At 52.4% G+C, this 12,412-nt stretch overlaps 1 protein-coding gene across 2 annotated transcripts in view; it reads left to right on the top strand.

Annotated features, from left to right (window-relative positions):
- Window positions 1–4,920, top strand: part of CUNH1orf21 (chromosome unknown C1orf21 homolog) — a 97,238-nt gene extending 92,318 nt beyond the window's left edge. For both annotated transcript variants that reach the window (XM_036442515.2, XM_036442513.2), the window contains one exon: window positions 4,676–4,920. In XM_036442515.2, coding sequence (XP_036298408.1) covers window positions 4,676–4,714 — 39 coding nt within the window. In that variant the 3' untranslated portion in view covers window positions 4,715–4,920. The remainder of the gene's footprint in view (window positions 1–4,675) is intronic.
- The last annotated feature ends 7,492 nt before the right edge of the window (window positions 4,921–12,412 follow it).

Here is a 12,412-nt window from a genome sequence, read left to right as displayed (position 1 = left end):
AAGATGGAGAAACTGAGGCTCTGTGCTCGCTCTCAGTAACTTCGACCTAGTAGCTCTAATGCACTCCATTGGGAAAGTAGGCAGCTCACAGTTGATGGTTATATGCCCGAGCTGTATGTGTTAGGCCCATTGCATCCTCGTCTACAAAAATATCCTGAAGACTAACGTGATAAAATTGCACCTAACACTGCACGGTCAGGCCTAGTCTGTTTGTGTACTTAAACTTGAGAAGGAAAGGTGCTGTAGGCACGTTGCAGGAACAATTTCTTCATTTGAAGTCACTCATCGAGCATCCCTCTTTAAACTTGCAGAATTTGCCGAAACCAGTTTGGCTCAATGGATAGAGCGTTGGCTTGGGCACTGAAAGGTCCCAGGTTTGATTCCGGTCAAGGGCATGTACCTTGGTTGCAGGCAAATCCCCAGTGAGGGGTTTGCAAGAGGCAGCTGATCGATGACTCTCTTTCATCGATGTTTCTAACTCTCTATCTCTCTCCCTTCTTCTCTGTACAAAATCAATAAAATATATTTTTTAAAAATAAATAAGTAAATAAATAAACTTGCAGAATTTTAGAACCTGTATGCCTATAAGCATAGCCCATGGACACAGACAATAGTGTGGTGAAGGCCTTAGGCGGGGGTGCGGCAGACTAACAGGGATCAATTGGTGGGTAAAGAGAGCACACATGTAATACTTTCAGCAGTGAAGATTTTTTTTTTTTTTTAAAGCTTGCAGAATTTGAAAGTAGGACAATGTCCTTTCCTTTGCTAGTCCTTACAATCTCTAATTCTTAGCATAGACCTTTCAACAGACAAAACTGTTTACTCTAGCACCTTGGAAATGTATGTTCTGAGTTGACATAAACTTTGTACGTTTTTCCAAGAAAGGAATGCAAACAGCGGAAGAGGATAGAGGGTGTTCCCCTGCAGAGGAAGGGCACGGTCAGGGAGATTTCAGTAAGCAAAAGCCGTGATTGTGTGTGTGTGTGTGTGTGTGTGTGTGTGTGTCTGCACCAAAATGCCCACATGGTTCTTCCAACAACCCTTCCCTGTCAGCATCATCGGGCATTTCCGGTCCTCCAGCATGTGGGGCCCTGGGAGGGCCCTCGCTCTCTATAGCTCTCAGAGAGGCCTTCGAACAAGGGTGGAATTGTGTGTTGCAGTCGCTGATTCCAACTGCCCAGAGCCCCTCCACAAAGATTTCCAGTCTGTAGTCCCTTCCAGGGGAAAGGGCACGCTCCAGCTCAGAGAGCGCTGTGTCTCCCACACCCAGCTCCTCCCTCCCACTTCCTGCCTTCTGACAGCTGAAGGTTTTAAGTGCCCTTTTTTAGCACAGCTCTTTAAAAATGTAAATGCAACTTGAAGACAGGGCACAAAAGCCAGCTCCCTGCTCTGCCAGGTAGGGCTGGTGTGCAATGGGATGGGACCCAGGTGATGCCAGGATGAGGCCACTCACGTCACAGACGCCGGCCATCTGAGAGCTCGTGTTCTTGATGTTTGTGATTTTCAAGTTTTCTGTTTATAAAAGATTTGGTTCTCAGAGCTACTGACAGGTAATAATAACAAAACTGAAACAGATTTGAATTTTAATTTTGTTACCAACTTACTACAGTTGGGGAAGGGTTGGGGGAGGATTGTCCAGGGCTCTTGAGCTGGTCTGAGGTTTTCCCACAAGGCACAAGACACCACTCCCTCCTTCAGGGTCGGCCAGGGTTGGTGTGGGTACCAAGGCAAAGCAACCAATGCCGTTTCTCTTCTCCTTCGTGCCGTAACTGTGGTCATTCCAGAGGAGCCAATGTTTGGAAAATGCAAGTTGCAGTCTTAAATTTACACAGACATTTCCATAGATCTGTTCCTCCACAGGAGGCACTTGTCTATGGTCCTAGTCAACATGGAGGGTCTGCAATGCACCTTCTACTGCATAACCCGTTTATGGAGTTGGAGACGCTGCTTTATCAATGAGTGCACCGGTTCGCCTGAGTGTGGTCTGTCTGTCTGTCTGTCGTTGGGCCAAGTCTTCCTTGTGGATGAGGGGCCTCTGAACCCCATCCCGGGCCTTTACATGGAAGTGAGGCCTGAGTTAGATAGAAGAAGGGAAGGGGCTCAGGTGTCTGCCATGGAAGTTTTATTCGGGAGCGTGCACTTGTGGCCTGTCTTGGGGGCCAGGCTGTGGAAGGAGTCCCTGACACCTGCCAGGTCACAGTTTAGGACCATAGTCCTCCCCTGTCAGCTGCAGGAAGGAGGTCCCTATTCCTCTGCCAGGGACTAAACAGGCACGCGGTTTAATAGTCATAACAATGCCAGCAGCTCCTATGTATTGACTGCCTGCCAGGCACTGTATTTTTTTCCACTTCATCCTGATCATGACCCTCCGAGGCAGAGACGATGATTATCCCCAGGAAACCAACGCCCCATCATGTGCCGATGTCGCACAACAGCGTGTGGGTCCCCATGAACACCGGAACTGTGTCCTCTGTCCTTCCTTTTGAAAACTCCATGAGCCCTGCCTTTCCCCTCCGCTGAACGCCCCGTGTCCACTTGCAGGGCTACCCCTGGGCCTATGAGGAGGGCCCCACCTGGCAGGTGGGCTTCTGGCATCGCGTTGCTGTGTCCGGATGTGTCCTGCCTCCCACACTCAGGGTCTGTGAGGTCTCCTTTCTCACTCTTCACCATGTGGCCCGGAGCGTGTCTCCTGATGGGTCCCCATTGGCTTGAGAGGTGTCTCAGCGAGGCCATCACTGTGGGGTGACTGCTGAGCACACTATTCTCTTCTCAGAAACGTCGTTGCCCAGCTTCTCTGCCCAGGAGGCCTTTTCTTGCATCAAGGGAACCCGCCTGGCGACCACACTGGGGTCAGGCACTCCTCAAGTAGCAGCGGGGGGAGTTGGCAATCAGCCGGTGGAGGAAACGAAAATATACCCTGTTGAATGCCAGGCACTATGGGATCACCTTACGACTATTAACTCATTTAATCTCCAGCAACCCTGTGAAGTAGCGACTGTTGTTAATGTCATTGCACAGGTGGGGAAACTGAGGCCCAGGGAGGTAACTTCATTGAGATCCCAGTGCTAGTAAGTTACCCTTCAGCTCAGATGGCCCAATAATTTACCACAACAACAGTTAAGTATTAGGAAAATGGGAAATACCCCCAATATACAGATAGTGTGACAAAGAAACATGTAATACCCTTGATAAATAGTTTTATGCAAAATTATTATATTCTTTAAGTTGGAGAGGCTTTTATGAATAAGTTCTAGTTATTTAGAAAATTCTGTTTTTGAAGGAATATCCCCTCCACCCCCCCCCAAAAAAAATGAAACATATAGTGTGTATTTTAAAAGAAAAAGGACAAAGGATGCAACCAGTGTGAATGGTGACGTTTACAAAGCTCTTGTCTGCAACATTGTGATGCGGGCAGGTATTCTGTTCCTGCGATGGACAGATAACAGACCAGGAAGCCGTGGGCTTCGACCGAGGCAACCCAGCCAGGTCAGCTGTGGAGCTTAAACCCCAGTCCTCAGGGCGCCTTCGTAGAGTGGAAAGAAGATGAACTATGTTCATGTGTCACAATTGCCTAGAGTCCGCAAGCAAAGGAATCAAAGGCATTGCTGTCTTTCTAGAGCAACCCACACATACCAAACACAGTCTTAAGCTGTGTTAGAGTCATTGAGGCCTTGTTGTTGGTTTTTGGTTTTTTTTAATCCCGTTTTAATTTAGAATGGATTAAAACTCAGACATCCCTGGATTACCTCATCCCCTTCTGTAAAATTATAAATTCCAGGCACCGAGATGCAGCTATCAAATGTGAGCTGCTGCGCCAAAACCGGTTTGGCTCAGTGGATAGAGCATCGGCCTGCGGACTGAAAGGTACCGGGTTCGAGTCCGGTCAAGGGCATGTACCTTGGTTGCGGGCACATCTCCGGTGGGGGTTGTGCGGGAGGCAGCTGGTCGATGTTTCCCTCTCATCGATGTTTGTAGCTTTCTGTCCCTCTCCCTTCCTCTCTGTGAAAAAAATCAATAAAAAATATATTTTAAAAAATCAATTAAAAAAAAAAAAATGTGAGCTGCCCTGGCCCCAGCGAAAAGCGGCCTGTTCATTGTCCATTTCCGTGTCTCTTGTTCAGGAGAAGTTGGTCTCCTGCATGGAGCATCCTTGCGATACTCTCTCGGTGAAAGGCGGAGGCCTGTGTGGTCGTGTGAGTGCTTACCGAGGGCTTGTTTAGGGCTGGTTAAGATTTCCATGCTTTGCCTTAACCAGTTTGGCTCAGTGATAGAGCGTCGGCCTGGGGACTGAAGGGTCCCAGGTTCAATTCTGGTCAAGGCCATGTACCTTGGTTGCGGGCACATCCCCAGTGGGGTTTGGGCAGGAGGCAGCTGATCGACGTTTCTCTCTCATCGGTGTTTCTAACTCTCTATCTCTCTCTCTTCCTCTCTGTAAAAAATCAGTAAAATACATATTTGAGAAAAAAAAAAAGATTTCCATGCTTTGAGGTCTCTGCAGTGTATAAACCAGTATATACAGTTTCTAAACAGATCGTTCTGACGTATCTATCCTGTTGCCCGGTGGTGCACGGAGACGGGTGCCGACAGAAAACGGATTGGCGAGCAGTGGCTGTGTCGAGCTCTGCTTGGAATTTCTCATCACACATCACACTCACTCTTTCCCTTTCCCCTCCAGGGTCGAGATTACTGTTCGGAGGAAGAGGACATCACATAGCACCCACCTGGCCCTCGGACGGGGCGCTACTACTGTGTAAATAGGTGACACCCCAGTCGAAATCTCTGCAAAGGTCGGTCCTCTTCGCCGGGAACACAGCGCTGTCGCAAAAGAAGATTCGGTTCCATATCCGTACGCCCCACTCAATTACAGTGTTTCCTAACGAACTCGCACAGGGATATTGCTAAAAACAAACACAACACAACTGTCATTGAACTTTCTTTGTTGCTGCTAGTTAAAAACCTGTTGCAACTTCTCACTCCTCTCGTGTCCAGGTGTGCAGCAAAACCCTGCAATCTCACCTTAACGATACTGTCGTTCTCACGGGGGCGCCCCAGCCCGTTTTCTATAAGAGGAGGGCGACCTCGGCTGTCAGACTTCTGTCCTAGAGCGGTCCCCGCTTCTAAGCGTCTCCTCTCCCTCTGTCCTTCCTCCCTGTCTGCCCCAAAGTGGCCCGGAGCCCTGCCTCTCGCGGGCAGGCGGGCGACAGTGCGCTTTGGAGATGGCATGGTTGCCATGGCAAACCTCGGTTCTCTGCTGAGAAAAGGCAGAGGAGCGCTTCTCATCAGTCGATCGATCGAGAGCTATGCTGTGAGCTGACTCCCGGCCCCACCCGGGAGCCACAGCAGGCCGTGTCCCTTACTGGGGCGTCTCAGTCAAGCAGTAAGCTCGCGGCATCGGCTTTGTCAGAGGCAGGTGGACGTGTGATCACAATCATTTCAGGTCCCACCCCTCCCCACCCACCCCACCCCCACTTTTTTTTCTAAGAAAATAAACATTTTACTGTTTTTATGTATCCTTGTCTTCTCCCATTCATCCCGCTCAGTGTCCTCCCAGGCTCCTGGGTGTGGAAAAGGAGCCCCCCTTGGCAGTGGCGCCGAGTCTCGGCCCAATGGCCCCCTCCCCCTCCCTCCCACGGAGAAGCGGCCACACATTAGCTGGGCGGGCAGCCAGTGGCCGGAAGAGATGAGGGGACAGCCCACGGCTTTTTAGGAGGGCCCGAAGCCACCCTGTCCCCTTGGTTTTATTAGCAAAGAAACCATCCTACTGCCTCCTTCCCTCCCTCCAGTGACCCCGGAGCCTGGTCCCGTCCCCCTCCCGCCTCCTCCGTGCAGCCCCGGATGGGACAGTGAGGAAGGGTTCCCTCCCTGACTCCGTAGCCCGTGGACCTCGGAGGAGGCGTCATGGGCGACGTGAACTGTGGTTCGGTAGAGTTTATTTTTCCATATTCTACGAAGAGGATGATCTCTTCCCAAAGACAGAAGTTAATATTTTTAAACAAATGTTGTCACAAGTAAATAGCCATCCAAAGGAGAAAAAAATAACTTTTGTATTTTTTTAACGCCTTTGATAGCTTCCGAGAGGGTCGTCCTCACCACCCCCTGGGGAGGGCGCCCCGTATTCCATGCTGCGCCCACAGTCCGGTTCAAGGCGGTCCCTCAGAAACACAGAAGGGGCGCTGTCCGTCTGTCCGCGTCTCTCTTCGGGGGCTGTGCGTGGGAAGGGCCCCGCCATCGGCCTCCCCCCCCTAAGGCGGGTGGTTCACATGTTCTGGGAACCGAGCGATCACCTGCCAGAGAACAGAATCGGAATCTCAATCTGTTCTTCCCGAGAGGAGGGGCCTGGACTTTGAAATCCGTCCACGTAGCCCGTGGCCAAGGCACCATGAGCTGGTGATGCTGAGGTCCCTCGTCTCCTCGGAGACCCGGGGCGCAAAGGGAAAGGAAGGAAACTCAGTTAAGAGCGATGGAACATGGACTCACACGTTAGCAGCAAACGCCCTGCCTCCTCCCAGCCAGCAGCAGCCATTCTGGGGAGCAGCTGCAGTTGTTACATAAATAGAGAGGCAGCCAACATGCAAGGCGGGCGTTTCATCCTGCTTCAAGCAGGAAAACGCCGGGAGAGTCCAGGCGCCCCAGGGTTTTACGTTCCCTCCCCGTCTATGGTTTTGGCCAAGCAACTGAAATAGTTTTCCTCCATGGTGAGCCAACGGCCGAGCCCCGAGCCCCACCCCACACGTGTCCATGGAGGGCCGTGTGCTCACTGCTCTGCCCATGGCCTGGCCCCGGGATTCCTGTTCTTAAGAAGCCCACGCTCCCTGTCCTCCCTGTCACTCCTCCACGTGGTAGCCCAGGGAGTGGCTTCCCTGGAAATCGCCACCTTCTGCCCGAAGACGGAACCTGCTCGTGTCATTTTGCTGACATTTAACACGTGGACATGACACACGCGTGCACAGCGCCCCGTGTTTCCCAGGAACCTGGCGGGGGGGGGGGGGGGGGGTTGCTGTGTGAATCCAGAAACTCGGACTTTTCACCTGGGGCTCTGTCTTCCGACGTCAGAGCCGGAGCCCTCTTTGAAGCAGGAGAGTGATGCTATCGCAGACACGTTCGGTTCGGCTGGAAATAGATCTGAGGCCGGGGTGGCTGAGCGGGCTGGCCAGAAGTGCTGGATGATGTCAGCAGCACGCAGAGCTAGCTGCCTGCTTCCCATTTGTCGGTTTTCAGTCATAACATTGTCAAGTGATTTGTGATTGTACGTTATTTTGTTTTTATGCCTTCTGGAAGGGTCGAAAGCAAAAAATAGTTTGCCTTTTTCCCCCCCTCCCCCACCCCTGCGTATCTGAAGCTGATTGTCTCAGATACAATGAAAAGAATAATCTAGAAGCTTCTGCTGGCTGTGATCTCTGAGGCTCAGGGAGAAGGAAGGAGGAAGGGAGGGGGGGAGGACGGGAAATGGCCTGGCGGGCAAGGCAGAAGGATGAGGAATGGACTGAGAGCATTGAGGAGAGAGGGCGGAGGGAATGGCCCAGCGCCCAGCGGCCCAGCGCCCAGCGGGCGGGGTGGGCTGTCGGCAGGATTTACAGCTGGATGACACGGGGCCCTGTGTGCTCCGAGCTGCGGAGTTGTAAAAGCTCAGCGGTGAATGGGGACTTTCTTTGGGTTGGTGGGGACGCAGGGCCACTTAGTACCACTGTCCTCACTGAATGCGTGCTTGTTGCTGGCGGAGAAGCCTGGAGGAGGCTCTGACCTCAGCACTGCCTCCCAGGCCCAGCTCGGGCCCAGAGCGGGGCTATGGGCTCTTTGAGGGCAGAGCAGGTATGAAGTCTAGAGATGAGAAGATGAGGTCAGTCCTCAGAACCGGCCGTGGCCACCCCCGGACCTACGGGGTTCCTCCCATCTGCAGTGCCCGTGGCCTTCGATGACTCGCATAAGAGGCGACCTGGCTGATGACTGGTGCCAGCCTCCTCCACGCTGGGAGGCAAGGGGGCTCCTCGGACAGGGGCTCCCCAGAGTCAGGAGTGGCCACACCTGCAGTCTGACAGCCCCCGGAGGCAGGCCCAGGGAGGAAGGCCCCGCTCTTGGTCCCACGTGATGTCACCCCACTTTGAGTTATAACCTCACCGAGACTTTTTCCCCTCCCAGAGCCAGACTCTTCCTTTCGCCTGTGAAAGACAGAGATGGTACCTCGTACGAATTTTACCTCCGGAGCCTGGGCTGCAGGCTGGCATATTGATGACAAGCCCCCGCTTAGACATCGGGCAAGAATGTAAGAGTGTTTCATCTCTACTCGTCTTAGAAAGCAGCTAGATTTAGAAACGTCCGTTTTGTAGGAAGAACAATTATTCAATTCTTAATCCAGGAAAAGACTGAGTCTGAATCTTGGATGCCAGGGCCCTCATACATGTTTGTTAGGAAAGACAAAACAGATGGGTTCTAAGGCTCTCTCCTTCCTTCTTCCAACTCCCTCATGTAAAAAAAAAAAAAAAAAAAAAAAAAAGTGTTAGGTTGTGCTCTATAATTTTACATGAAAATTCTGCCTCCCGTGCTTTTCCCCCTGGAAGGCATTCTCAGAGCTTTATTTCTTGGTACCTCTCAGAAATGAAACGTTTTGTGTTGCTTAAACCCCAAGACAAAGTAAGGCGTGGTGTGGGGGAGGGAATATAGACTTAAGGGCATAAGGAAAAGGTGACTTCTCAGTGTCCCAACTCCATCCATGGCCCCACACACCTGCGTAAGACTGAGTGAAGCAGTCGGCGCTCACACCGTCCCTGCAATAAACCTTTGGAATTTCCTGACTGAGGTCTATGAACTGATGCCTTGTGCCAATGAAGGGACGTGTTTTTGCCAAGGGGGTGGGGGCGGGGGGGGGGGGAGGAAAAAAGTCCATGGTCCCCTTTCTGTACGTCTCTGGAAAAGGGCCAAGAAAGCTCTGGCGGATGATGAGGATTATAGATGACTATGCTGCCTTTTGTGACAAGCCTTTGGACTCACTAGCCATGCTGTGTTTTCCCAGGGACCCTTGTACCTTATCTGGGATCTAATCTAACCTTGGGGAAAAGAAGAAAAAAGGCACTGCTGTTTATTATTTCTACTCCTGCTGTGCCAGATACTGTGCTAGGCGTTGTATCACCCTCCCAGTGCCCCTGAGCCGGGAACCCGGGCCCCCTCTGTTCTAAGCGGTGTGTCTGTGTGTAGAATGCGTCTATCCCAGCGTCAAGTCCCCTGTCCGAAGGAGGAAAGGTGTCCTTCTGGTATTCTCCCGGTTTCTTTAATATCACTATGCCCTTCGCCAGCACTGTGAAAACCACCCCTCGGGGGCACCTGCCTTCCAGAATCTCTCTTGGGCTCCTCAGCAGCATGGCTTCCCCATGCGGAGTGTCTTACCTAGCCTTCCAGTGTCTGCTGGGCTGCACACACACCAGGAGAGGCCACAGGCTCCTAGGACACGAGTACCCAGAAGGGGAGGGCTTTGGGAATTTGGGCACATGTCTCTCTCCATCGGCACTTTCTCCTCACTCGGAAAAGGAACCCAGTACTTCTGCGGTGACATACCAGGTGCAGCCCGGACAGGCACCTGAGTCTGGGCTCTCTTTCCCTGGTCCCAGGGCCCCCTGACTCACAGCCTGCATCTTTCCAAGGTGAAGGCGTGGACCCTGCGGAGATGTTTGGGAGAATCTGGTCACCAGAGATGGAGGAAAGGCCTGGACCATTGACTTAAAATCCTTTCTTGTGGGCTTAGGGCTGGGTGTTTCTCTTTGATCGTTGAAATGTGGGTCTGTAATTTCCAGGCTGGTTTTAAGCACTGAAACTAGATGTGAATCTCTCACGAGACCGGAAGGGTTTGGGATGGTCCTGTAGTGACTTGGGCATCATTTACATGACTGGCTCCAGGGTCAGCAGAGCCCAGGCACTCCGCAGTTCCTCTCTCTGCTCCTAAAGGCGCATCATCTAAGGACCACTCACGTCCCCAACCTCGCTGAGTGAGCGCGAAGGAATCAAAAGAACTTCCTTTGTAGAGGGGGCCTTGTTGCCAGTTTTCCTGTGAAAACTGCCCCCAAGATTCTGACTCAGATTCATTCAACATGACGTGGGAAATGGCTCTTGTCTCTTGGAAGCCAGAGAAATTGCTTTAATTCAGCAAGATTCACCCCTAAAACCAAAGGCCTCATGCTAACACTATCTTTCCACTCTAACTAACCCAGAATTCGCCCTTCTTCCTTCTCCAGGGGTTCTTTTTAGCCCATGGCTTTGAACTTGACTAAGACTTGGAGGCAGTGCAAAGAGTAAACTCAGCCAGAACTGCCCTAGGGTCCCTGGGGTTAAAAATAGCTGTGGAGCCGGGGTGGGGGCACTTGGCCTCAACCCAGAAGTGACAGAACAGCCCCTGGTTTCCTGCATTTCGGTCCAGACTTTCAGGGACTGCTCCCTCTCTCCACTGCTAGCTCTCCTCCCCTCCCCTCCCCTCCTCTCCCCTCTCCTTCCCTCCCCTCTCCTCTCCTCTCCTCTTTAGATAGTCCAGTGAGCAAAGGAAGTTTTGCAATAGATTTCAAGCCAGCTTTTCTGTTCAAAGCAAGATGCGAATTCATTTTCAAAAAATTGTATCTAATTTTCTGGAGCAGAACCAGGCAGCTGTCTTATTAGGGCTCTAAATTTGGATCTATTTCCTTAACACACACACACACACACACACACACACACAGAAAATGTAACTACTTTGTCATTGAAATAGTTCAAGGAAGAGCTGTCCTTTGCCCTTTCTCATCTCTGAGGTAATGCCTAGGAAAGGATTAGTTAACCAGAGCAGCACCAAAATGGGAAAAGCTAGTGGCCACTCCTGCGAAAGTTTGAGTTAAACTCGCGTAGGGGGGCAGTGGTCTGCTGGTCGTCCTGCCTTGTGGCCCATCTGTGCCAGGATGCCCTGCCACTAGCCTGTTTGCCTCACCCTGGATGCTGTGGCTGGCATCCTTCCTCATCCGGGCACATGAAGGACCCATCCCTCAGATTCCATGCCAGGCCCAGGGGTGTACCACCATGGAGGTTCTCACCTTCTCCCACCGTCCAGGGTGGCCTTGACTGCGGCCTTTCAGCAGCTCCACTGGGAACCCGTGTGGGGGTTAGCGCCCCTCGGTCGAGGTTGTCCCAGGTGTAGCATGTTCAGCATTGCCTCTCCCAGTGCCGAGGACTCCTTCATTCAACGCAGTGTTCCCAGGGCACCTGGTGTCCCCCAGGAACCGAGCTAACCGCCAGCAAAGCACAGTTAAACCAAACACAGGCCCCGCCCTGGAGGAGCCGCCATTGGTCCTGGGGACAGCGCGGGAAGGACCGCAGGAGGGATAAGTACTGGGTGCGTCTCACATGGCAGCTGCCCAGCTTCGGGATCGGGGACTTCCGGAAAGGGGTGACATGGAAGCCCAAGGTGGTCAGAGGACTGCCAGAGAGTGCTGCAATGGCCTCCCAGGCTGAGGGGACAAGATGGGACTAGGGTCTATGTGCATTCAAGTGGCTGCAGCTGGGAGTTGAGGGAGAGAGGGACGAGGCCAGGGCAGACAACCACCATCCAGAAGGCCCTGTGGGCTTGGCTGGGGGCTGAGGAGCATAAGAAGACCTGAGGGTGATACTCTGCCCTGTGCAGCAGAGGGCGCTGCTGAGGTCACCCAGAGAAGTAGGCGTGGTCAGCACGAGGGCCAGGTTTCCCCTCCTCACTGTGGAAGCACACAATGCTTCCTTTTTTAAAATACGTTTTCATTGATTCATAGAGAGAGAGGAAGGGAGAGGGATAGAGAGATGGAAACATCCATGAGACAGGAATGTCACCAATGGACTGCCTCATGCATGCTCCACACTGGGGATGGAACCCACAACCTGGGCAGATGCCCTGACAGGGAACTGAACCCCGACCTCTCGGTTGCCGGGTCACGGCTCAACCCCTAAGACAGACGGGCTGGGCAGAAGCGCAAGTTTCTTGCTGAGATGAGTTATCCCTGTGTTGCCCCCACCCTGTCTCCGTGTCCCCTCTCCAAAAGCTGCTTGAACCCAAGGGCTTTCATCTGGGCGGGGGCTGGGTGAGAGTCACAGGGACAGGCCCTGGGCCCTCCTGGCCTGTCCAGAGAGGCTGGCCTAGATGCCAGGAGGAGCTGAGGGTGCGCCTTAAGATGAATACAGGGGAAGCAGCTGTGACACTTTCATTCATTTCGGCCAAAGGCAGCTGCCCTAGGCCCGTAGTCGGCAAACTGCAGCTTTGCGAGCCACATGCGGCTCTTTGGCCCCTTGAGTGTGGCTCTTCCACAAAACACCACGGCCTGGGCGAGACTATTTTGAAGAAGTGGCATTAGAAGAAGTTTAAGTTTAAAACATTTGTCTCTCAAAAGAAATTTCAGTCCTTGTACTGTTGATGTTGGCTCTGTTGACTAATGAGTTT

The sequence above is a fragment of the Pipistrellus kuhlii genome, unplaced genomic scaffold (assembly GCF_014108245.1).
Source record: "Pipistrellus kuhlii isolate mPipKuh1 unplaced genomic scaffold, mPipKuh1.p scaffold_m20_p_18, whole genome shotgun sequence".
Lineage (NCBI taxonomy): Eukaryota > Metazoa > Chordata > Mammalia > Chiroptera > Vespertilionidae > Pipistrellus > Pipistrellus kuhlii.
The sequence above is the reverse complement of the archived record's forward strand: the minus strand, read 5'-3'. Positions and strand labels throughout refer to the sequence as shown.